The sequence below is a fragment of the Poromitra crassiceps genome (assembly GCF_964638095.1).
Source record: "Poromitra crassiceps genome assembly, chromosome: 17".
NCBI lineage: Eukaryota > Metazoa > Chordata > Actinopteri > Beryciformes > Melamphaidae > Poromitra > Poromitra crassiceps.
Genome location: NC_139635.1, coordinates 26040679 through 26066870, shown reverse-complemented (window position 1 = coordinate 26066870; position 26192 = coordinate 26040679). Strand labels below are relative to the sequence as shown.

The following is a 26192-nucleotide window of genomic DNA, read 5'->3' as shown; positions in this document are numbered from 1 at the left end:
TTTTGTACACTCGGCTGGTAAAAGACGCAGCACCGTCCGGGGGTCTGGGTAGTGTAGTTTTGTACACTCGACAGGTAAAACATGCAGCACCGGGGGTCTGGGTAGTGTAGTTTTGTACACTCGGCTGGTAAAAGACGCAGCACCGGGGGTCTGGGTAGTGTAGTTTTGTACACTCGGCTGGTGAAAGACGCAGCACCGGGGGTCTGGGTAGTGTAGTTTTGTACACTCGGCTGGTAAAAGACGCAGCACCGGGGGTCTGGGTAGTGTAGTTTTGTACACTCGGCTGGTAAAAGACGCAGCACCGGGGGTCTGGGTAGTGTAGTTTTGTACACTCGGCTGGTGAAAGACACAGCACCGGGGGTCTGGGTAGTGTAGTTTTGTACACTCGGCTGGTAAAACACACAGCACCGGGGGTCTGGGTAGTGTAGTTTTGTACACTCGGCTGGTAAAACACACAGCACCGGGGGTCTGGGTAGTGTAGTTTTGTACACTCGGCTGGTAAAAGACACAGCACCGGGGGTCTGGGTAATGTAGTTTTGTACACTCGGCTGGTAAAAGACACAGCACCGGGGGTCTGGGTAGTGTAGTTTTGTACACTCGGCTGGTAAAACACACAGCACCGGGGGTCTGGGTAGTGTAGTTTTGTACACTCGGCTGGTAAAACACACAGCACCGGGGGTCTGGGTAGTGTAGTTTTGTACACTCGGCTGGTAAAACACACAGCACCGGGGGTCTGGGTAGTGTAGTTTTGTACACTCGGCTGGTAAAAGACACAGCACCGGGGGTCTGGGTAGTGTAGTTTTGTACACTCGGCTGGTAAAAGACACAGCACCGGGGGTCTGGGTAGTGTAGTTTTGTACACTCGGCTGGTAAAAGACACAGCACCGGGGGTCTGGGTAGTGTAGTTTTGTACACTCGGCTGGTAAAACACACAGCACCGGGGGTCTGGGTAGTGTAGTTTTGTACACTCGGCTGGTAAAACACACAGCACCGGGGGTCTGGGTAGTGTAGTTTTGTACACTCGGCTGGTAAAAGACACAGCACCGGGGTCTGGGTAGTGTAGTTTTGTACACTCGGCTGGTAAAAGACACAGCACCGGGGGTCTGGGTAGTGTAGTTTTGTACACACGGCTGGTAAAACACGCAGCACCGGGGGTCTGGGTAGTTTAGAGGTTAGAGGACTCTTCTACCACCGCAGAGACCCGGGTTCACCTTCCGGCAGCGTCACTTCCTGCTTGGTCAGACGTTCCTACAGACACAATGGGTGGGAAGCCGGTGGGGCATGTGTCCTGGTCGGTCGGGGCACCTGTTCGGGCGGGGCGGGGCGGGGCGGGCGGGGCGGGGCGGCTAACTGGAGGGGGATGGTGTGATCCTCCCGCGCGCTACGTCCTGCCGCTGAAACGCCTTGCTGTCATGAGGAAAGAAGCGACTGGCGACTGCACATGTATCGGAGGAAGCATGTGGTAGTCCCCAGTCCCCAGATCAGCAGAGGGGGTGGAGCAACGAGCGGGACAGCAGTACAATTGGGGAGAAAATGGGGAAAAAAATCTGAAGAGAGAGAGAGAGAGAGAGAGGGAGGGAGAGGAGGAGGCAGCACCATACATTTTCCAAATCGAGCAGTTAATTTCACCTTCACTCGAGCCATATCCTATATTCTACCCCAGTTAGCCTGAAACGTCTCTTTGGATTTGCTGCTTCACCGTAGTAACTTTACCGTTACTGTTTGTCCGAAGATGAATCGCTCAGCCGTTGTCACTGTCTGAAGCACAGCTTTCTTTGGAAGGTTTTTTGCGGACCTAATGAGGCTAAGAATCTTGAAAGAAAAGAAAAAATCCCATAATGCATTTCACCGTCCCCACGTGTACCGTCAGCGAATCACAAATGCATTTCATCGGTCACCTGTGTTGAATCCTCTAAAACGCGCTCGCGTCTCACGGACTGAAAGGGAGAAACGCGCTGGTCCGCTCTTAAAAAGGGAGAACCGCCTGAGAGTTCAGCTATGTCAGCCATTTTTACGACCCTTTCTTTGGCCTGGGGGGCATTCACAACTCCACTAAGCTCCTACTGGCTAATTACAGCAGCAGAGAGAAGGCTTTTTGCTAGAAGTAGCTACATAGTGCACAGTCGCAAAAACGACAAAAACACGATGAAAATGCTAATCCAAATAGAATCCAACCCTGTCTTCTTTCAGGTATTTCAAACGTGTCTTGTGTGGAGCGTAGCATGAAAGTGCAAAGACCTGAACGTCGACACACTGTTGCACCGTGGTGTCCTCCTCTACTGCAGCACTCCAAAGAATGTTGCTGTACCATCTGGCATCGCTACAAAGAACAAACCCACGAGGGATTAACATATTGTCTCAAGATGTCCTGCTGTTTTGTTACAAACAGAACCTGTATGGTGAGGATCGGTATTCTATAACAAATACAGGTACTTTGCAAATTTGTACAGTTTCAAGTAGTGAAATGGAGATTGACAAACTTCTGATCACAGGGCTAAGTTCCGATTTGAAGCCGAATTCCAAGTCTTCAAATTCTCAAAAACTGTGTAGAAGGCAGAGCGACATAAAAACGGGATGTGCCAGGTTCATAAACAACACCAAAACCATCCGCTTCCAGGTGGAAGTATTCAGTGACTAGTCAAGTCAACCACTGTTCAACTCTACTGTGCTGAAAAGTCAAGAAAAACACAAACTCACACGCATCCCTGACACGAAACAATCACTTGCACGTGCCAGCTAACGTGGGTGTGTCTCTCACACACACACAGACACGCTAAAAATAAATAATCAAAATCTGCCGTCCAATCACCAATCACCCCTCTCGCTGCCAAACCACCACACACTGGTACACAAACGTAAAAGTAAATAAAAACATGCGATGGCGATGACGTACCATTGTGTTCAGCTTCACACTCCATGCTTGTATCAGCTCGACAGTTGATTCACACACACACACACACACACACACGCACGCACAAACTCTTCCTTTGCTAAGCGAATGGAAACTCTCTCTGCGGTGGCTCAGTACATATTGTTCAGTTGGAGGAGCTCCGCTCGGTCTTATGTAAGGGCCGCTGTGGCCCGCCTTCTCCTACTCCCCTTGGGCTACTCACTTAAAAAAAATACACACACACACACACACACACACACACTCGCTCACATAAACACACACACACAGTTCTTATACCTGGCTGTCGGGACATTCCACTGACTTGCTGCACTCACTCTCTGGCCGTTAAATGCTGACCCCTGCTGTGACCCTGACCCCACCTTCAAATGGACTGTTTTGAAAGCGAGGACCAACAAATTGTCTTCACTTGGAGGAATGTCTTCATGTGTGGAACACACACACACACACACACACACACACACACACACGCGCGCGCGCACGCCTCGGAGCCGGAGGCCATTGATGGAACCAAGACGTCTCTAGTGTGTGGATAGATAAAGGTAAAGGTACAGGACGTCTGCATAGTGCGCTGCATACTCTGTATCCCTGCCAAGTACAGTACATCCATATCTTTCACTTCAGGAATTTATTCAATTAATTGTTTTAAAACTGCACATTTTGCAGGTTTTGTGGCCCCAAATGACAGCGACAGCAACAGCTAACTCTTTGAATTTACTACATTTACTCAAATGTTCTCACTTTATTAGGCTGCCTGAAATGCATCTAATGCAATTAATGCAATGAAGGGGGGGCAGTGCAGGGTGGAGCAGTGGTAAGCGCTGTCGCCTCACAGCAAGAAGGTCCTGGGTTCGATTCCCCGCCTGGGGCGCCGAGGGTGTGTCCCCCCATTCCCATGTCCCCCGTGCCCACGGCCCAGGTGGGCTCGTCAAAAGGGCCTTTCTGTGTGGAGTTTGCATGTTCTCCCCGTTTTCCCCCTGGGGTTTCCTGCAGATAGGAACCCCCCACTAAAAACATGCAACAAAAAAAATCTAAGGCAATGAATGTGTGAAACAATCTATCTGCTATCTCAAATATTATTTTGGGTTCCAGTAAATAATGATGATGATCTTAGTAAACATCTAAGATTACATAGCTACTTAAGATTAGATAGCCACTTCGATTTTTGGTTGTGGGACGGCAGCAGTTTGCACCAAACCGGTTGGCCCATATACTTTCTCTGTCAGACCACTTGCCTGCCTGCAGGCTGCTGCAGACAGCAGACGTCACACCGGCTGCGTCTGCCTCACTGCGCTCTGATTGGCTGGAGCACGTTGATGGATGTCCCGACGACAGCAGATATGTAGCCTGCTAGATACCTGTTGGGCCTCTGACTCCTCAGTGAGCTCCCCGCTCGCGTCTGTGAGAACCTTTCAGGGACACTAGTGAGTTTCACTATTCAGTTCGGTTCATACAGACATTACAAGATGACATTTGCATGTGTGAATGTCACACATGGCGCGCTACATTCAGGGACATTTCCATCTTTGCGCCTTTTCACACAACACGCCATGGTAATGCCGGCCCGGGGTAGACGGGGCGAGGTACAGTCAGGGGAAGGAGAGAGGGGGGCTCTGAGGTGGGCAGCTGTGGAGAGGTGACAGGACGTCCTGTCTTTCAAATCCGCGAGGCCAGCTTTTTGTATGGTACTCGAGTACTACCTGCCTCTGTCTGAGACATTCCAGTGTTGGAGGATGTGATCAAGGCAACAAGTTAAAAAAAAAGGCCGAAAATGAACAGCATCCGATGCTTTGCTCTGAAGAGAGGAGCCCATGTAGTCTGCTGGTATCAGCTAGATCAGGGATGGGCAACTTTGATGACAGAGAGGGCCACACGCACAAAAAAGTCCTCGCTACCAGGGGGCCAGATTGTGCCCGTGCACTTCCACCAGTAGCCTACTGTAACACCATCACTCCCAATTATAGCTACTAATTTGATGAAAAGGACTGGTGATCAAAGTTTATTATACCAACATTTATATTTTTCATTATTCAAATTTAGTAATTCTTACATTCAGATGACACCAGAAACTTTGCTCTAGCTTTACAACAGCCCACTACAGCAATTTGATGGGGTACACCACCCAAATATGTGATATTAATCAGATTAGTAATGTTGCATGTGCAATGTGCATCCTGGATATAGTTAGTTACAATAGCGTTAGCTCAAATGCTAACGTTCAACAGTATGTGGATGGACAATGCTAACGCCATTAGCGCCATGTTGTGGGTTGTACAGTAAAATAAAAACAGATTTTGGTGGTGTAACCTAACCAAAAACATCCACCTTGTTAAAAAATATATATATATTAAATTGACCCAGGGGCCACACTGACTGAGGTCGGGGGCCGCATGCGGCCCGCGGGCCGCCAGTTGCCCACCCCTGAGCTAGAGCTATTGTTTGTTGAGCTGAATGCTTACTATATGCTAATGCTAATAACACACACAGTGCCACTCCCAAACAAACAAGCTGGTCAAACACAGTTAGTTTCAACTTCAGCCAAGTTCCTAGAAGATCAAGGTTGAAATGAATCCGTATATACATTGTGACATCAAAATGACCACATATTTAAAAAAAAAAAATGAATGGGCCATTGACACTTTCTCATTGCCTCCCAACCCGTTCAGCTGCTCCCCGGGAGCAGTGGATGAATCTGGACACTTATACCCCGTTCAAGACAACTCGGACCGCCGGAAAAATGGGTTCCGACCTGTAAAAAGTGAATTGAACGGTCGTTCAGGCCGGAATTACAGCTCGGAAATTCGGGTATCATCCAGAGCTCCGGTTTCTCCGAGTTGACGTCACAGCCACATCACAATGGCAACTTGCATCGTTAATGATAATCACAGAATTATTATAAAGACGTTTGTTGATGTTTTACTTTTAACACACAATTTGAGGTCTTAATTATGTGATGTTAACGTTTCATATGCGTTTGTGTCATCTGTGTTTCGCTCTGTGTGAAATTCAGCATTCAGCATGTTCAGTTAGCATTGTTCGCTAGTAGGTGGCTACCATGCTAACGCGGCTTGCTATAGCAACAGCTTGGTTTCGCCCCCGAGCGGGAGGTGCAGCGTGAACGCAAATCTGTCCGGGCCGGAGGTTCCGTGTTGAAACTTACAGCGGTCCGAGTTGTCTTGAATGCGGTATTAACTCATTCATGGCCAGTTTAGGACTGCCAATATTTAGCACAGGCCAAAGATTTTCATAATTGTTGGTCATCTTTCAAGACCCACAGTAAATTATCTATTAGCACCAAAGTGATTTGCAATACCTCAAAATGAAGATGTACATCTCTGGGTTCACCAGGGGAAAAAAAGTGAGCTTTTAGCATGTTCTGTACTCTACTTATAGCCATTCATATACACCCTGTTTTCACCAAAAAGGTCTCTCTGAGAAGAGAAACAGCAGAAAAGGCCATTTTTGTAAAAGACACAATCTCAGGCAGGCAATTCTTTTATTTTGAACTGTATTGACATCAGACATGTAAATATTATTCGTTATGACACAAATGACAAAAAGAAAAAATATATATACATGAAGTGCTTTTTTTACATTCAACAATACAGTTTACTCAGTGTGAGTGAGTGTGCAGACAGACAGACAGACAGACAGACAGACAGACAGACAGACACACAGAGAGAGAGTTCTGTCCACAGCTGCTGCTGGATCGCACCTCCTTCCAAGGGAACACTATTGATCGCCCCGCAAATTAGCATAGGAGGGGAACACCAAACTGGTCTGAGATCAGCGTCTAGCCTCCTCTGCCTCTGCATCGTTTTCCTCCTCTCGTTCGGGCTGGGACGAATGCTGCGACACAGGAACGGGTCCGGCTTGGCTTTGGGACCAGGCGCTGGAACCGGATCGATCATGTTCGTCACGGGTTTGACTACCGCGAACAACTCAATCCAGGTTCGCCCTGCAGCAAGGCAACCAGCGCAGCGCGCCGAGGGGCGTTTCAATGGCGTTTCTCCTCTCTGCACAAGGAAGCGCGTTTCTCTGTTTTTCCTCCTGCTCATTTCAAACAACAGCTGCGGTATGTGTTTGTTCACGTGTTGTCGGCTTGTCTCTGAGGGCAGGGACCTGATACCATGTCACAGGCTGGGGAAGTCTTTGAACTACGCGCTGCACTAATAAAAACAAAAACACGTCAAACACGTCATTGGCGGGGAGGGCTATTCCTGATAACACGTCAAAGACGTCTTTGGCGGTGAATGAGTTAAACCGCTAAGTTGACCTGACATTAGGGTTGTGCGATGTCACCAAAATACCCATCGTGATTGTTTTACAGTGAAACATCGTTTTGAACGATGGCATCGTCATTTTTATTAAGTCGCTGCATTGCTGTAATGCCATGTGGCTAGCCGCTGCAATGCGTTCACGTTAAGAGGACAGCTGAGCCTGAGCTCTACATGATACCAGCAGGCTTGAATAGGCTATTAGGCCTCTGCTCTGTGCTACAGCACACAGCCAGGCGACTGAAGTGGGCAGTGGCTGTCACTACCAGCAATTTGAACGGCGCAAAACAACTAACGTTAACGTTACAGATCCTCACCAACAACGTGTGTGTGTTGAATTTAACGAGCTGGCAGAAAACCGACTGAATTACTGGCTGATATAACGTTAGATTCGCGTGGGCTTTTGAACCCAATGACTGTAATGAGAGAGTTTAGGAGAAATGGCTTGAGAAACACAGCTGCTGCTGTATCTATATGGAGCGACTCCAACTTTCACTTTGGAAACAGGCGAGTTAAATTCACGGTTGAAGACTTGTACTCACTTTGGGTTGAAAACAGTAAAGAACGTGAAGTTTCTTCTTTGTCTTAAAAAGTTTTCACAACAACACAGCCGACACGCGCGGGGGACGCCCCGGCGACATTAAACAAGCGCCCCCTGTTCAGAGAAGCCAGTGGAGTGGAGGAGGAGGGGGAGTGGAGGCTTTCCTGAACTCAACTGGGTGCGCTTGTTTAATTCCGCCAGCGCGTCCCCCGCGCGTCAAGGTAAGTGGACTTGGCCTTTTTTATTATTAAACAGATCCGATGTAGAAGGCTCAGAGGTCGATGGGGGGTCGGCCCATCACGATGGCCGATGCCATCGTCCATCGTGCCAACCCTACCTGACATTGTCTCCAATACATAAACTGTGGCAAGGCCACAACGGTCACGGCCGGATAAAAAGTGAATCAATGTTATCATTGATAACAAAGCCCTCATTGTAAATGAATTGATAATTGACAATAATCTGGACTTCCTGTGCATTACTGAAACATGGCAAAAACCTCAAGAATATTTCTCCCTGAACCAGACCTCACCCCCCGGATACACCTACATGGACAAACCATGCCTCCATAAGCTTGGTGGTGGTATTGCAATGATTCATCTGCAAAACATCAAAACAACTGCAATAACCATCCCGGCCGTCTCCTCATTTGAACACCTTGTTTTTAAACTGTCTGCTCCTAAACCCCTGGTTACTGCAGTCATTTACCGCCCCCCCAAACCAAACCCTGCCTTTCCCTCTGAACTGTCTGAATTTCTCACACAACTCTGTGCCATCTCTCCATCCATCTTACTACTTGGTGACTTTAACATTCATATCGACTCGACTGCCTTCAAACCAGCTACTGAACTCCTGGACATTCTCAACTTTTTCAATATCACCCAACATGTTGATTTTCCCACCCACAACAAAGGACACACTCTGGATCTGATCTGCACCTCCGGCCTCCCCGTTAACAATCTAACCAGCCATGACCTCACCATCTCTGACCATCTAGCCATCACCCTGGACATTCTCATTCCCACCCCCCTCGTGAAACAGAAGCGCTCCATAACCTTCCGTAACCTTAAAACCATCCACCCCCCCTCCTTTCCCTCCCTATTGGCCGACACTCTCCCTGACCCCGCCCTCATCCAGAATGTCTGCCCCACTGAACTGGTTAACACATACAACCACACCCTCACCTCCTGTCTCAATCAACTCGCTCCCCGAAAAAAACAAATCTCTCAATCTCTCTCCTTCACTCATTCCGCCCCCTGGTACACCGACCATCTCCATCAGCTCAAATCCAAGGGCTGCCAGCTTGAACGCCTCGCCCACAAAACCGGTCTCACTGTTCATAAAGATGTCTACAAAATCCTGTGATAGCAAATTATTGATTGAGTGCTTATTGATTGATTGCTTATGAACTATGGCCCTTCTAAGATGTATTTTGTGAACTATGTTCTTCATCATTGCAGAATATTCCTGTACAGGGAGAACATGCATCTTGCTTTGGGTGGGTAGACGTGGAGTGTTGTGTCTAGTGAACATTAGATTGACTACTGACGTCATGGAAAGATACTGAGTTGGGGAGAGGTTGTATGAAGGGGAAAAGTACTGCCCTCCTAAGGTGGGGGGGGCGGGTGTCATAGTTTCAGTATATGATGAGTTGTAACAATGACTCGTGGCTCTTATGACAACGTGGTCGGGAAGAGACCCTCTGTGCACAGATGTTAATGTAGAATAAAACCTCCTAAATACACTTAAAACGGATATCTCATTATTGATGGATCAGCTGGGCATTTCAGCAATTTTTCCATCACAATCCACCAACAGCACTACAAGGAAGCTCTCAATAACGCACGCTCCTCCCACTATTCCTCCGTCATACAATCTGGCAGCAACAACCCAAGGACACTTTTCTCCACCATAAGCAAACTCCTCAAACCCACGGACACCATCTCCAACTCGTTTACCGTCAGTCAATGCAACTCATTTCTCTCGCACTTTCAAACCAAAATCGACACCATTCACAATCAACTGGCCAATTCCTCCACCGCCATTGTCTCTGATCCGGAACCCGACCTCCCCCCGCCTCCAAACCCCCCACTCTCATCCTTCTCTGAATTCACAGCATCCGACCTAACCACCATCATGACTGGCATGAAATCAACAACCTGCATCCTCCTGGACCCCATCCCCTCCTCCTCCCTAGTCAAGGCCTGCCTCCCCTCACTCTCTCCTCTGATCACTACCATCATAAACTCCTCTCTGTCCACTGGCCTTGTCCCCCCCCCGCCCTGAAACTCGCTGCCATTACACCACTGCTTAAAAAACCTGGACTAAACCCTGACAACCTCAACAACTTCCGCCCCATCTCCAACCTCCCCTTTCTGTCAAAATTTTTGGAATGAGCCGTTGCTTCCCAGTTATCATCCCACCTTGAAACCAATAACCTCTACGAACCCTTTCAATACGGCTTTCGCACAAAACACAGCACAGAAACCGCTCTACTAAAAGGTCACCAATAGGGCTGGCACGGATCACGGATAATCCGTGACCCGTACGGATCAGCCCCCACGGTTCGGAACGCGGTTCGGAACGTCGTATTCATCATTCATCTAGTTTGACAGTTATTGAGAGTTGATTTGAGTTAATGTGGACCAGTGATGTCACTGGTCCACACTTTAACACTCAATAACTGTCAAATTAAATGACAGACTTCAAAACAGTTTACAGTTTTCTGATATACTACTGATGTTCTAATGATACAAAGATGGTTGAAAATGGGCGGAGTGTTCCTTTAAGTTATTGTATTGTATTGTTTTGTATTGTGAAGCGTCTTTGAGCACTTGGGAAAGCGCTATATAAATCCAATGTATTATTATTATTATTATTATTATTATTATTATCACTGTATAGAAAAGTAAACTACCGTTACCTTTCTGAAACACACAACAGTAATATTGGGGCTGTGTCAAAACAGCGACACTTAGCCAGACTAGCAATGGAAATACTGAAATTTACTTTTAGAAGGCATTCGGGATTTTTATTTATTTCAATGAATGAAACAGAAACCTTGTATGGAAATACTCGTGATGATGTTAAATGCTAAATGCTGATCCTTTTTACACAGAGATCTCACAATATCGCCGTTAGGAAGGCGCTCGCAAATGAGCCAGCATTGCCTTTCTACACTCAAATGAGCCAGCATTGCCTTTCTACACTCAAATGAGCCAGCATTGCCTTTCTACACTCAAATGAGCCAGCATTGCCTTTCTACACTCAAATGAGCCAGCATTGCCTTTCTACACTCAAATGAGCCAGCATTGCCTTTCTACACTCAAATGAGCCAGCATTGCCTTTCTACACTCAAATGAGCCAGCATCGCCTTTCTACACTCAAATGAGCCAGCATTGCCTTTCTACACTCAAATGAGCCAGCATTGCCTTTCTACACTCAAATGAGCCAGCATTGCCTTTCTCCACTCAAATGAGCCAGCATTGCCTTTCTACACTCAAATGAGCCAGCATTGCCTTTCTACACTCAAATGAGCCAGCATTGCCTTTCTACACTCAGCACTTTAGACAGGCTTTCACCAAATCAAATAGGCGTGACGTTCTGTCGTTGCCATGGAGATGTGAACAGCTGTACCTGGCTGCTGCCGAGGAGACTAAAGATATTGTGGATGGTTTTGAGGAAGATAGCCTCCTAATAACCTACGACCTCCTATAACCTACGACCTCCTATAACCTACGACCTCCTATAACCTACGACTCATAACCTGTAGGCACAGATAATTCCTGCTGGCCCTCCTGTTGCAGTCATGGATGGATTGCATCGTTTTTTTGTTGTTGCTTTTATTTCATTATCGCTGTGACGACCGTAACATTACATCTATAGTCCTTGTGGATTTGTTAGGAGGCTATTTATTTAGTAGGCTATACATGTACAGGAATGTTTTTGATAATGAAAACGCACTAGGGCTGCGAATCTTCACTGGCCTCCCGATTCGATTACGATTCATCTGTCAACGATTCGATTCGACGATGCATCTCGATACAGCTCAAAGTATCGAAGCGCCAAGTATCAAATCCTCAATTTTCTACATTATTACTGCACATGGCTACTTTTCCATCAATTAATACAAACCTTTTTTACTTAGAAAGTGCTTTAAAATCTGAATGTCAAGCGAAATTTAAACATAAACGATTCAACGATTCATCCGTCAACGATTCGATTCGATTCACATGGCCGCGTCGCGATGCATCGATTAAACGATTAATTTTGACACCCCTAGAGTGCACGACAGGCGACTCGAGGCGAGACAGTAACAAGTGGGTTTTTCCCCCCATTCCTTTGATTCGACTGCTGTATTTGAATTATATATGCAATTGGTTAACTAAACTTAGTTCTGAACTTCAATCTCAGTCAGAGCAGGTTTCCCCTCAGTCATTTTTATGAATGAGCTGAGCTTCCCGTCACACCCCCTGATACTAATATTACCGTAACTACCCTGGAAAATGCACCACATGCAGAAGTTATACCTCTAATCTTTGAACTTGGTCATGTTTGCTTTAAAACAATATGATGTAGCAGCAAGCACACACACACACACACACACACACAAACACACACACAAAACCGAGCAGGAAACAGTCAGTCTCAGTGCGGCGCAGACAAGGCTGTGTTACCCCGGCCTTCATCTCTGCAGGCTTCAGCAACTGAGGAGGAGGAGGATGAAGATGAGGAGGAGGAGGTCTGAAGGAGTGAAATGATAGAAAGTAAGAGGACGTGACAGAAAAGTCCAAACAAACTAACATTTGAAGCCGATGAAGAGGGGTAATGCTAAAGATATAGTCCCAAACACCGATGCGATTGTGGACTTGAAGGAATAGTTTGTGGCCTACAAAGCTACCCGTCAACGAAACAGAAAAATTGCTTTAAAATCAATAATATAGGACTGTGCACCCACTGCAGAGCAAATACGCCAATGGACTTGAAGGAATAGTTTGTGGCCTACAAAGCTACCCGTCAACGAAACAGAAAAATTGCTTTAAAATCAATAATATAGGACTGTGCACCCACTGCAGAGCAAATACGCCAAATCAATCTGCTAAACAGTGACTTGATAAAAGATAAAGCCTTCAGTCCCTGCAAACATGTCAACAAAAGAAAACACAATGAATGCTCAAGAAAGTGACAAAAGTCTCATCAATAACGACACCATGACACCATGACATTACCTTGTCAGAGCTCTCTGATTCAATCAAAGGTATGATCAATAATGCGTCTTTAGGACTAAATTAACACACATATCAGCTCTTGACCCGTTCAAAACATGTGATCTGACATTACAAATACAATCACATGTTTAGTCCCCTTTCATGCTTGAACACAAGCCAAACTCAATATTTGATAAGCCAACATCGGTTGTTTGTTTCTATAATCTAACGCAAATAAATACAGACAGGGCATTTCCCTGCTGGTTGTTTCAGAGGTATGAGAAAATACTACGTGAAAATACGTGAAAATATGAAAATACTACGTGAAAAGACTTTCTACTGCTGTGTGTCTTCATTAACAAGTGAAAGGCGTGTCCTGTCCACAGTTCGGCAGGGCCGAGACGTCTCCATGAATAACAATGTGTGTGCGGGCAGCGGGACCCTCAATGGCTCAGACGCTAATTTGCATCCCACTGCGCTGCCCTGCTGCCTGCTGCGAGCTACTCACTAACCTGCACTCTCCACTGCCCTCTCCATTTCACACCAACGTAACTGGAAGTGTGTTTGTTTACCACTCTAAACATTAGGCCAGCGTTAGGGACACATTTCTGCTGTCTGAAGCAGATTTAAGAGCAAACTGATACGATAGCACGTTAGCTTGTCATTATGCATCCATAAAATGCTGATAAGTGGCCCAACTGATCATAAACACATGGCTGCCTGACATGCAGGATCTCATCCACCAGCAGCACAACCTGTTCAAACCCCTGCTGCCTTCATACAGTAGCAGGCGCAGCATTGTGTCATGTTCAAATCCCTGCTGCCTTCATACAGTAGCAGGCGCATTGTCTCATGTTCAAATCCCTGCTGCCTTCATACAGTAGCAGGCAGCATTGTGTCATGTTCAAATCCCTGCTGCCTTCATACAGTAGCAGGCAGCATTGTGTCATGTTCAAATCCCTGCTGCCTTCATACAGTAGCAGGCGCAGCATTGTGTCATGTTCAAATCCCTGCTGCCTTCATACAGTAGCAGGCGCAGCATTGTGTCATGTTCAAATCCCTGCTGCCTTCATACAGTAGCAGGCACAGCATTGTGTCATGTTCAAACCCCTGCTGCCTTCATACAGTAGCAGGCGCAGCATTGTGTCATGTTCAAATCCCTGCTGCCTTCATACAGTAGCAGGCGCAGCATTGTGTCATGTTCAAATCCCTGCTGCCTTCATACAGTAGCAGGTGCAGCATTGTGTCATGTTCAAATCCCTGCTGCCTTCATACAGTAGCAGGCGCACTGTGTCATGTTCAAATCCCTGCTGCCTTCATACAGTAGCAGGCGCAGCATTGTGTCATGTTCAAATCCCTGCTGCCTTCATACAGTAGCAGGCGCAGCATTGTGTCATGTTCAAATCCCTGCTGCCTTCATACAGTAGCAGCCTAGCAGGCAGCATTGTGTCATGTTCAAATCCCTGCTGCCTTCATACAGTAGCAGGCGCAGCATTGTGTCATGTTCAAATCCCTGCTGCCTTCATACAGTAGCAGGCGCAGCATTGTGTCATGTTCAAATCCCTGCTGCCTTCATACAGTAGCAGGTGCAGCATTGTGTCATGTTCAAATCCCTGCTGCCTTCATACAGTAGCAGGCGCACTGTGTCATGTTCAAATCCCTGCTGCCTTCATACAGTAGCAGGCGCAGCATTGTGTCATGTTCAAATCCCTGCTGCCTTCATACAGTAGCAGGCGCAGCATTGTGTCATGTTCAAATCCCTGCTGCCTTCATACAGTAGCAGCCTAGCAGGCAGCATTGTGTCATGTTCAAATCCCTGCTGCCTTCATACAGTAGCAGGCAGCATTGTGTCATGTTCAAATCCCTGCTGCCTTCATACAGTAGCAGGTGCATTGTGTCATGTTCAAATCCCTGCTGCCTTCATACAGTAGCAGGCGCAGCATTGTGTCATGTTCAAATCCATGCTGCCTTCATACAGTAGCAGGCGCAGCATTGTGTCATGTTCAAATCCCTGCTGCCTTCATACAGTAGCAGGTGCATTGTGTCATGTTCAAATCCCTGCTGCCTTCATACAGTAGCAGGCGCAGCATTGTGTCATGTTCAAATCCCTGCTGCCTTCATACAGTAGCAGGCGCATTGTGTCATGTTCAAATCCCTGCTGCCTTCATACAGTAGCAGGCGCAGCATTGTGTCATGTTCAAATCCCTGCTGCCTTCATACAGTAGCAGGCGCATTGTGTCATGTTCAAATCCCTGCTGCCTTCATACAGTAGCAGGCGCAGCATTGTGTCATGTTCAAATCCCTGCTGCCTTCATACAGTAGCAGGCGCATTGTGTCATGTTCAAATCCATGCTGCCTTCATACAGTAGCAGGCGCAGCATTGTGTCATGTTCAAATCCCTGCTGCCTTCATACAGTAGCAGGCGCAGCATTGTGTCATGTTCAAATCCCTGCTGCCTTCATACAGTAGCAGGCGCAGCATTGTGTCATGTTCAAATCCCTGCTGCCTTCATACAGTAGCAGGCGCAGCATTGTGTCATGTTCAAATCCCTGCTGCCTTCATACAGTAGCAGGCGCACTGTGTCATGTTCAAATCCATGCTGCCTTCATACAGTAGCAGGCGCAGCATTGTGTCATGTTCAAATCCCTGCTGCCTTCATACAGTAGCAGGCGCATTGTGTCATGTTCAAATCCATGCTGCCTTCATACAGTAGCAGGCGCAGCATTGTGTCATGTTCAAATCCCTGCTGCCTTCATACAGTAGCAGGCGCATTGTGTCATGTTCAAATCCCTGCTGCCTTCATACAGTAGCAGGCAGCATTGTGTCATGTTCAAATCCCTGCTGCCTTCATACAGTAGCAGGTGCATTGTGTCATGTTCAAATTCCTGCTGCCTTCATACAGTAGCAGGCGCAGCATTATGTCATGTTCAAATCCCTGCTGCCTTCATACAGTAGCAGGCGCAGCATTGTGTCATGTTCAAACCCCTGCTGCCTTCATACAGTAGCAGGCGCATTGTGTCATGTTCAAATCCATGCTGCCTTCATACAGTAGCAGGCGCATTGTGTCATGTTCAAATCCCTGCTGCCTTCATACAGTAGCAGGCGCAGCATTGTGTCATGTTCAAACCCCTGCTGCCTTCATACAGTAGCAGGCGCATTGTGTCATGTTCAAATCCCTGCTGCCTTCATACAGTAGCAGGCGCAGCATTGTGTCATGTTCAAATCCCTGCTGCCTTCATACAGTAGCAGGCGCATTGTGTCATGTTCAAATCCCTGCTGCCTTCATACAGTAGCAGGCGCATTGTGTCATGTTCAAATCCATGCTGCCTTCATACAGTAGCAGGCGCATTGTGTCATGTTCAAATCCCTGCTGCCTTCATACAGTAGCAGGCGCAGCATTGTGTCATGTTCAAATCCCTGCTGCCTTCATACAGTAGCAGGCGCATTGTGTCATGTTCAAATCCCTGCTGCCTTCATACAGTAGCAGGTGCAGCATTGTGTCATGTTCAAATCCCTGCTGCCTTCATACAGTAGCAGGCAGCATTGTGTCATGTTCAAATCCCTGCTGCCTTCATACAGTAGCAGGTGCATTGTGTCATGTTCAAATTCCTGCTGCCTTCATACAGTAGCAGGCGCAGCATTATGTCATGTTCAAATCCCTGCTGCCTTCATACAGTAGCAGGCGCATTGTGTCATGTTCAAATCCCTGCTGCCTTCATACAGTAGCAGGCGCATTGTGTCATGTTCAAACCCCTGCTGCCTTCATACAGTAGCAGGCGCATTGTGTCGACTCACTGCTGGTTTCTTCACAGTCAGCAGTGCTGCGATCAATGGGAGATTAGGGCAGTGTGCCATGTGTTGCTGATGTCCAGCTTATGACCCAAATTCCATGGCACCCATCTCTCTCATCTTTCCTGTGTGTGCAGTGCACTGTCCCATAAGACAGAGATGGGGGACATCTCTGTCACTTTGGCTACCGGTCAGCATCTAAATATAAACTTTTGTTCGTTTCCTAATACTTTTATTTGCAAAACAGAGAGTTTAGTTTACGCACCTCTAGTATAGACTGACACACTTATTTATGACATCAATAAATCCATAGCACACACGCCGTAGTAAGTAACTGATGCACAACACGAGGATAAGGGTGTTATAAGGGGACTAAAAGCATAAATGTATGTTTTTCTGAATATATATATATAACATTGCATTTTTGTTTCTAATTTATTAGTGGATGTCTGGTGATTATTATTTTGTATTCATTCGCCACTACGTCACACCTGTGGTTCTTATGTATATTTGGAGAGAGAAAGGATCAGAGCATATTTAAATGGGGGAAGACGGAGCAACTGTTGAACGCACATGCACCGTGCGTGCTTGGGGGGGGGGCGGGGTTGGGAGAGGAACCTTTCAAACTGAACATTTTGTTCCCTGGATCTTTCCTGCCATGCAACCGACGCCTGATCTGCTGCAACATACAGACTAAATAAATACCCGCTCAATTCATCTGTTATCACTAGACTGGAAGAGAAACTCTGCGGCGCGTGTGTTTTGACGGGTTGCCGTTACATTTATTTTCGGTGCGCTCTCTTGTCTCTCCCTCTGCATCTCATTCAAAAGTCTAGAGCCACACAACTTGCCACATGTCGTATTTAAGCACGAAAAAAAAACTCAGCCTACTGAAGCCGACAATTTAGATTAACTCTTTGTTATCTCCTGTGCTATAATATAGCTATAGTCATTTATAGTGTGTAGATGTTCTATCTATGGTATCCCTACATTCCAGCAGGACTGTATAGTGTTCCCTATGTATTCGTCTCTAAACCTTACTATAGGATGACTATTGTTCTTTCACGTGGGGGGAAAAGTGGGAGGAGTGTCCCATACGGTCGACAGAGGACATGGAGTACTCAGACTGTACTAAACTCTCCCCTTACTCCATTTATACAGTATTTACCATCAACACAAGACTACATAACACGGCTCTTTACGCGTCTACCACCAGAGCCACGTGTCAGCGTGGGGGTGGAGTGGAGAGGAGGGGGTGGGTGGAGGAGGGGGAGGGGGTCCACTCCACACATCCACGCGAGATCAACTTCACTTTGGTGTGCCTCTGCAAGTTTGCAGTGCAAGGTCAGAAGATCTAGGCATCGCTAGTCAATAATACTCCAGGTGCAGGATTAGGATCAGGAGGACAACACATAACAACAGTGAGGGCAGAGGTGGTGACAACAGAGCTCCATCAAGGAAACGGGCGGTGTCAAGAGCCAGAGATTAAAAAACAATACAATACTCCCACGATAGGTAACCAGCTCGTTCTGAGGCAGGTTCTCTTATTTTAAATGTCTATGTATTGCCATCATCTGTATCATTATTAGCCACGCTGCGTCCCCGACTCAACTAGGTTGGAGACTGTCACCCCAAAAAAAGATATCAAAATTCTGTCTGTTTATAGTCTCGTATTTATATACATAACTAGAACAAGAATTCATTTTTTTTTTTTTTTTTACTTGCTTACTTGTGTAAGTTTACTGTGATGATTTGGCATACACATTGTGGTCCCCACCAAGCAACACTCTATTTCAATAAAAACTTCGCTCAATTGATGCTTGCTCGCTGAACTGATTGATGATAGCCTACATACAATAGACTGTTTTTTGAATGAGGGCTGGTGGAGTACTGGGACTAGCTATGGAGTACCGATATGAAAAACTAACGGCTACCTCCCAGGAGCCACGTATAACCCCGCCCTCTCTCTCTCTATTGACACGTGAGCATTTGGCAAAGTGACTAGGGAACCGATATTGGGCAGTGTGTAGGGTGCTGTGCGTCTCGGGGTGCATTCTAGCGAGACTGCGCGCATCTGCGTGAAGTGCTGACAATGGATATATAATACTAGGCCTACAGCAGCAGGCTACAAGCTAAGCTTCAGGGGCTAACGTTACAACACTACGGTTGTTAAGACACGCTCCCTGCAAAACGTAAACCCACTCGAGCGCGCTTGGGAGCTGGAGTCGCCAGGGGCAACCGACCTGGACACCACCGCGAGAGTAGTCAAAGTGGGAGAATGTCCGGTACCCATTCAAACACTAACAAAACAGCAAAACACGCGAGCATTCTGGATCGTTTGGCATCAGACTGGGAAACCTGCAGAGTGAAAAGCAATTAAGTTATGGCGACGCAGGCGGCACTGCGCGTATAAAGGGCCAACAACAATAAACCCTGCACCGTGTGTATTGTTGTGTAACGTTAACGTCCATGTTGTCGTTGCACAATACAATAGAATCGAAAGCGCTCAAATAAAATGTGCGCTATAAATCGCAGACTCCCACTAGCCATACGGCAAGTCCTAGCCAACACGTCGACACCATTGTCTGAAGGCTGGCTAACCAAGGGCTTTGAATGAAATAACGGACAGCTTGACGCCCGATTAACTTTGAAAGGCCTTGCTTGCTGACAGTGGCGACCGAAGGTCCCCGCCGCTGCAATCTTGCACACAATGGACATGAAAAGCGGTACGCACCTTTGGCTTTTACGTGCACTTTGGCGTTTTTCCTGGGAGCCATGTTGAGTGTGTGTCTGCTGCGATGAGAGAGAGAGAGTAGAAAGGGGGCTGAGCTGGCCCTGGCGTCTGTATTTGTAGCAGTGAGAAATCAAAATCTCCCCTCCTGCCTCATAAAACTCACGAGCATAGCAACTCCGCTCACTTCCTGACTGACGGCGCTCTGAACCAATGGGAGGCTTTCTACACGAACGGGGGCGCGGAGAGGTAAAACGCATAACCAATGGCATTTGAGAGGCGTTTGGCTTATTCAATCGTGTGGTTAGCCTTATCTTAGCCCCGCCCCCTCCGTCCATCTCCCGCCCCCTCTGCTCTCTGGAACGTGGCAAGATGGTAGCTCCCTCTGCCCTCGCGGTGTTTCCCGATCCCTCTGGCTGCACATTCACAACTCCTCACCACTTTGCCCTACGGGCTGACGATAAAAGCCCAAACTTCAGCAAATCAATATTAACCGTATGTCTTCCACGAACCTTAAACGCAAACGAGGAATAGTTGTGATTTTCAAAAATATTACAGATTTTAGATATTGCCGCTTGGACACACAAAAAAAAGTTAAACCCCCCTGGCATCGCGATATGTGGTAAGTGTTTTCACAGTGTACTGTAATAAATAGCTCGGCTCCAGACATTATTACATAACACGGTAATCTGTGCAGCACCAAAGCTGCTGTAAAAATCATTGTGCATTTGATTGCCAAAGTGACTTCGATAGCCAGCCTATCAACCTAGTCAAAGCGTTCCGGTCTGACAAACTTTATGCCGCTGCCGCCTGCACACTGTGCACAGCGCACCTCTGATGCACGCACGCTGCGTGCGCACTGGGACGCGCATTGACCGGGCAGTGACTTCACAGCACACACACACCTACACTATAAAAAAAAAAAAAATACCGCTATCCACTGTGAAGTGTGAACACAATAATAATACATGTAGATGATGCAAAAGTAGGCAAGCAGCTTTCCATAGCTCTCTCTCTCTATGGTGTATCTCCACTAGTGATTAATTCTGCCACACGATTTATGCCAGAAACAACAACAAAAAAGATGGGATTAATTGAATAAAAAACGGTTTTGCACTTCTCCTGGAGTATGATTGTATTCCAACTGACAAGCTTGCTAGTGCAAACAGCAGACAGCTCATAGTGTCTGCCTGACCCTCCCCCACCCTGCAGACTGCCCCGGCATGCTCAGCAGAGAGGGCTTTGGGCCACATCATCCTTAGGTCAGACCAGAGTAGACTGGGCCATCAAGGATCAGTGTTGTTGTTGTTGTTTTTACTTGTTTGTTTTGTTTTGTATCTATGGCTTTTGCGTAACCTTGATCATGTATCCTGCATACCCCACATACAGCCAGGTGCAGCCTGAATAACAAGTTAAATGAACTAGTGCAGTGCCCGTTCAGGTGTAACCTGCATTGTGTTGACAGCACTGGCAGTGACCCGCTTCCAAAGCGCACACATTAACCACTATGCCAAGAGAGTCTCTGGCGGAGCCCCTTGAGTTCCGGTTATTCAGACGTTCAAACGAGCCTGCCCCCAGAGGTTAGAGAAAAAAAAAAAAAAAAAATACTGTTGGGATTGATATAAGCCTAAACCAAACCCTAACCTTAACCAAGTTGTTTTACTTGCCTAAACATAACCAGGAAACACTGCCTGTTATTCTGCCCAAAGCTTTGTGAGTGAGCGTCATGAATAATTGGTTTCTGTGAAAGTGCTATCCATGATCAACTGAGTGGTAAGAGCATATTATCACATATTTCATATTATAAAAGGAAATAATGGAAAACCTATTAGAAATTATATTGATATACAAAAACATAATATCCCGTGTAGGTATATTATGAAGACATTCTAATTATCTCTATCCACAGACTGACAACCTTCACCCCTGCCCCCTACACCTATACACACACACACACACACACACACACACACACACACACACACTCACACACACACACACACACACACACACACACACACACACACACACACACACACACACACACACCTCCCAACTTGCAGAGTGGTGACCATTTGCCTATCTCCTTATGCAAACACACCCCCAGTTCACAGACAACACAGCCCCAGGGTGCTGTCGTTCTCACATACTATATGTGTGGTTGAGTGATTGTGATTGAGGTGACAACAGGCAAAATATGTTGAATAGACTGACTCCCCCAAGCTGTGTGTGTGTGTGTGTGTGTGTGTGTGTGTGTGTGTGTGTGTGTGTGTGCGCGTGTGTGTGCGTGGTGTGTGTGTGTGTGTGTGTGTGTGTGTGTGTGTGTGTGTGTGCGTGTGTGCGCGTGTGCGTGCGTGTGCGTCACCTGTAAACTGTAGTATGTAATGCCTGTTGACTCCCCCTGCAGGCTGGAAGTTGCAACAGGGCGAGCTAATACAACTTACTGCTGCTCACAGATCACAGGATTCAGCTAAGAATGTGTTTTCAAGTCAACTTGGCATCTCAGGGCTTGTGGAGACTTGGATTACGCCAGGTGAGCGGTAGCATTTTTCTTTAAACGTTTTTTGCTCTTGACCCTGTTCACACTCGGCAGACAGCTTTACTTGCCTGATGGAGTCGGTCTCCATTTCTCCAAACAGGGACCGCGCCGGCTGCATTCTACTGCATGTATGACTGTCAGCAAGTACCTCATACAGCCCCACATAAAGAAATCCAAACTATCCTATTAAAGACACTAAGAACCAAGAAGCTCCTTAATCTTTTGGATGCTATCATGTTGAATCCACAGAGAAACCCCCGAATTCAACATGATATTCGTCCAAAAGAATAAGGAGGCGCTTGGGTGACTAGACCTTCAAGAAATAATGAATCAATAAAAGACAGAATAAAAAAAAAACAGATATAGGTCGATACAGTTATTTACACTGATAGCAATCCTTTCCACTCTAAAATAAAGTTATGAAAACAATATGCTGATAACACTTGAATGATAGTAGTCGTGACTGAAGTTAAAATGTGAGACTGATTTGCACAGTGTGAATTTCTTGCACGTCTCTTCCGAGTTCATGGTAATATCATTCAGAGCTCAATTGAGTGAGTGAACTGATAAACAATCATCCATACATCTCACGCAGGTGGGTGCTACACATGACTAGAGCCCCCCCCCCCCCCCCCCCCCCCCACACACACACACACACCAATATGTGAAGCACTTTGGGGGCCTTGAAAAGCACTATATAATTCAAATAAATTATGTATTATTATCTTAAGACCAATATAGTGTTCAGTTTTGAATTATCTTGAGCACAATGGTCTGATATCATAAAGTATTGTTAAGCACATCTAATTCCCCTTTTCACACCAAGGGTCCAGGTAATTCCCAGGTCGATTTTGTGTCTGAAAGGGTTAACCCAGTAGATCTTTGATGTGATGCAAACAGTGATGACATCCACAGGTTAATCAACAGTTTCCTGCTCACTGTCCACTTCCTCTTACAAACTCACAGAGGAGACACACCTGCAGTTTGTTATGACAAGTAACCGCAACACATTCATTTCTTTTATATTCATGGTAATAAGTCCACGCCCTTTGTCGGAGGTTGTTGAAAAAAGGCGTTCCGTGAGATGTAGGAAATAGCTATATTGATTGAGGGAAAGTGGGTACAACAAAAAAGTAAAAAGCACAATCATAAAATAACTATGTATGGTAGTGGAAGAGTAGTATCTATGTGTACTGTTTAAACAATATAACATTGTCAAATTCATTATGATTCCTTGATATAATTATCCTCAACAAAGGTGAGGATTGCCTCTATCTCACACCTGTCTCAAAATGAAGACTACATTTCCCATAAACCCTGCTGCCTGCTGTTGCACAGAAGATGGTTGCTGCTCCCTCATTCCTGACATTGTTAGTTGCTTTTCTTTTGCTTGACTGAAGAGGATAAAACAATATGTTGGAGGTGATTTTTTTCCACCTCACCATCTGCTGCCAGCAATGTTTGTACAATGTAAAATACAGCACCTGTATTTGCACCTGTATGTCAAATACGCCAAATTTACAACGCAGAGTTTAATTGTATGTTTAATAAGGAATATGCTATTGGCACCTGTATGTCAAATATGCCGAATTTAAAATGTTTAAGCACGTTTAAAGTATGCACACGACATGTGCACCTACAGTATGTGCAGTGAATATGCCACTGTCTCTGACTTGTCTTATCACTCTACTGCCTTATTGCTTGTTGTGTCTCTTGTTGTTTTTGCACTCAAATGCCCTGTTACATTTGTACTATGTTGTAAACGGAGTCCACAGCACAATAATTTCACACGTGATACTTGTACCATGGAGTGACTATAAAAAATCTTGAATCTTGAATCTTGAATCTTGAACAGTTTAGCCAGTAGAGGCTCAGGCAGATTTTTAAACGATCAGACTATGAAATTCCTAGTAGGATTCTCTTCTTCTCTCTCTCTCTCTCTCTCTCTCTCTCTCTCTCTCTCTCTCTCTCTCTCTCTCTCTCTCTCTCTCTCTCTCTCTCTCTCTCTCTCTCTCTCTCACACACACACACACACACACACACACACACACACACCCACACACGCACACTTTAAACAGCTGTCTTACGCCCCCTGCTGACAGCTGCTTCCACTCACTGCTTATGCCTCTCTTTGAGGAGGATGCTTCTCACTGGTCCACCTGTCCTATGCAGTGTCCTCAGAAAGCACCGAGTACTATTGGTGTCTGACACCTTTTGGTGCCCAGCAGATGCCCCTAAATATAAAACAGTGCTTACTTATAGATTGAGTTGCACTCATTAACTATGATTCAAAATGACAGAAAAGTAATAAGCTAATAAGCTAATAATAGATCATATTGTCTGCAATTTATGAAATCTGGAAGCACAAACATTTAGTATGAAGCCAATGTGACTCTTTAACAAGTACTTTTACTACTAGACTGTGTCTCTGCCACATTGGAGTTGAAAAAGCAGCATATAGAATTAAATATGCAGGGGGAAACAAGGATTCAAAAGAAAAAGGGTTATTAGATCAGCAGAACAACTCGATCTGTGCTGATCACTGGAAGTAGACTTGGGTTGAAATAAGTGTCGCACACAGACCGGGTATTTATAACACAGGATAATTGTAACTTCTAAAAAGTTCTGAAGAAAACAATTTTATAGACACATTTATTTTCAAGTGATCCCCACCAATAGCAGAGTGTTTTACTGTCAGAATCGTCATACTTAGCTTTGGATAATCAGCAGATTTTCTAGTTTATGCAAATAAATGAGGCTACACTAGCTTTTTAATAAGCAGCCATATAGACTCTATATGGCTCTAAAAGACTCTAAAAATACCTCATCCCTGCAGTACTCTATATTATATTATATCGTATATATATATATAATACTGCAGTAAACAAAAGTTTATGAAACTGCAAAGTTTGTGTTTGGCAAGATAATCTTCACAAAGGACCACTTTTATGGGGTTTTTTAAAGCGTTTGAAAAGCGCACGCTTCAAAAATCATAACAGTGCTCCTCATTTGTGAAGATTATCTTCTTGCTGAACACAAAGTTCGCAGTTTGCAGCCATTTAACCAAAATTCCCATAGAAAAATCCCACTGACTTTGAGAACTCATTCCAGCGGTACTATAACAGTTAATGTTAAACATGGACACTCTTTCTCTCTCTCTCTCTCTCTCTCTCTCTCTCTCTCTCTCTCACACACTAAAGTTGACAGAAGATTGTGCTGAGAGATTGTACTGAAAGGTCTGTGTATTCCTTTATTTGTTCACAAAATAAACAAATAAATAATCTTAGTAGGATTTTACTGAACTTACATTTTACCCCGTGTTGTTACAACTGACCCAGGATGTGGGGTCAAATGTAACATTTCTCTCCCTCTCTTTGAGACAGTAACACCTTTTCTGTGTACAGCACATTCCGTTTTGTAACCGACAAATGTAAAATGTTTACACCATTTTGAAAAGTCTATGAGATATGGACAGAAATGTGAAACAATTGTAACAATCATCCCTGCCCTCCCCTTCCTGTTGGAACAAATCAATAAAACAACAGCCCCAAGAGGAAGAGTTGAAGTTGTGCTCTTATTCAACCAACAGGTGGCGCAAAAGTGCTACATGTGAAGCTGAAATGGGTTAACTTCAAATTAACCTACATTTGCTGCCTGCAGTTTGGATAATAATTAACAGCTCATATCAAGTGACACTGACTGACAAACACAACAGTCTTTCGAAGACAGAGTCTTAGATAGATGACAGATTTGTTTCCCCTGAATGAATCAATTACATATTTGAGATAACCCATATGGCCTGCACGGATCATATAGAGTATTTATAGCCCTGTCTAGAAGTGTTTAAAATAGCCCTTGGCACTAAAGCTGTCTTGCCAGTGGGGCTGGTAAACAGGCCCTGGTTGTCTCTAGCCCACAGTGTGAAATGTTACTTTGACCATGAGGTAAAAGGCCTTCATTTACATGTACAGCCTCTCACCCACACTCCTCTGTGCCAGGGTGACGAAACATCCAGTCAACAAGCTGATCACTTCTCCTATGTGTGGTGGAGAAGCTGTGTTCTTGTGTCATTTTACTGTGAAAGTCAAGGAGGAAATCAGACGATTACAGAAATACATTTTTAATACAAGCTCATATTTTCGTCTACAAGCTAAAGTCCGATTAATATGTATCTGCTACAACAACAGAGGATTTGGAATA

The 26192-nt window shown here is 45.6% G+C and overlaps 1 protein-coding gene across 1 annotated transcript in view; it reads right to left on the bottom strand.

The window, feature by feature from the left end:
• The window catches only part of asph (aspartate beta-hydroxylase), a 36395-nt gene extending 33379 nt beyond the window's left edge, over window positions 1–3016 (bottom strand). Inside the window, exon 1 of the mRNA XM_083654013.1 lies at window positions 2894–3016. Coding sequence (XP_083510139.1) covers window positions 2894–2918 — 25 coding nt within the window. The 5' untranslated portion in view covers window positions 2919–3016. The remainder of the gene's footprint in view (window positions 1–2893) is intronic.
• Window positions 3017–26192: the final 23176 nt, after the last annotated feature.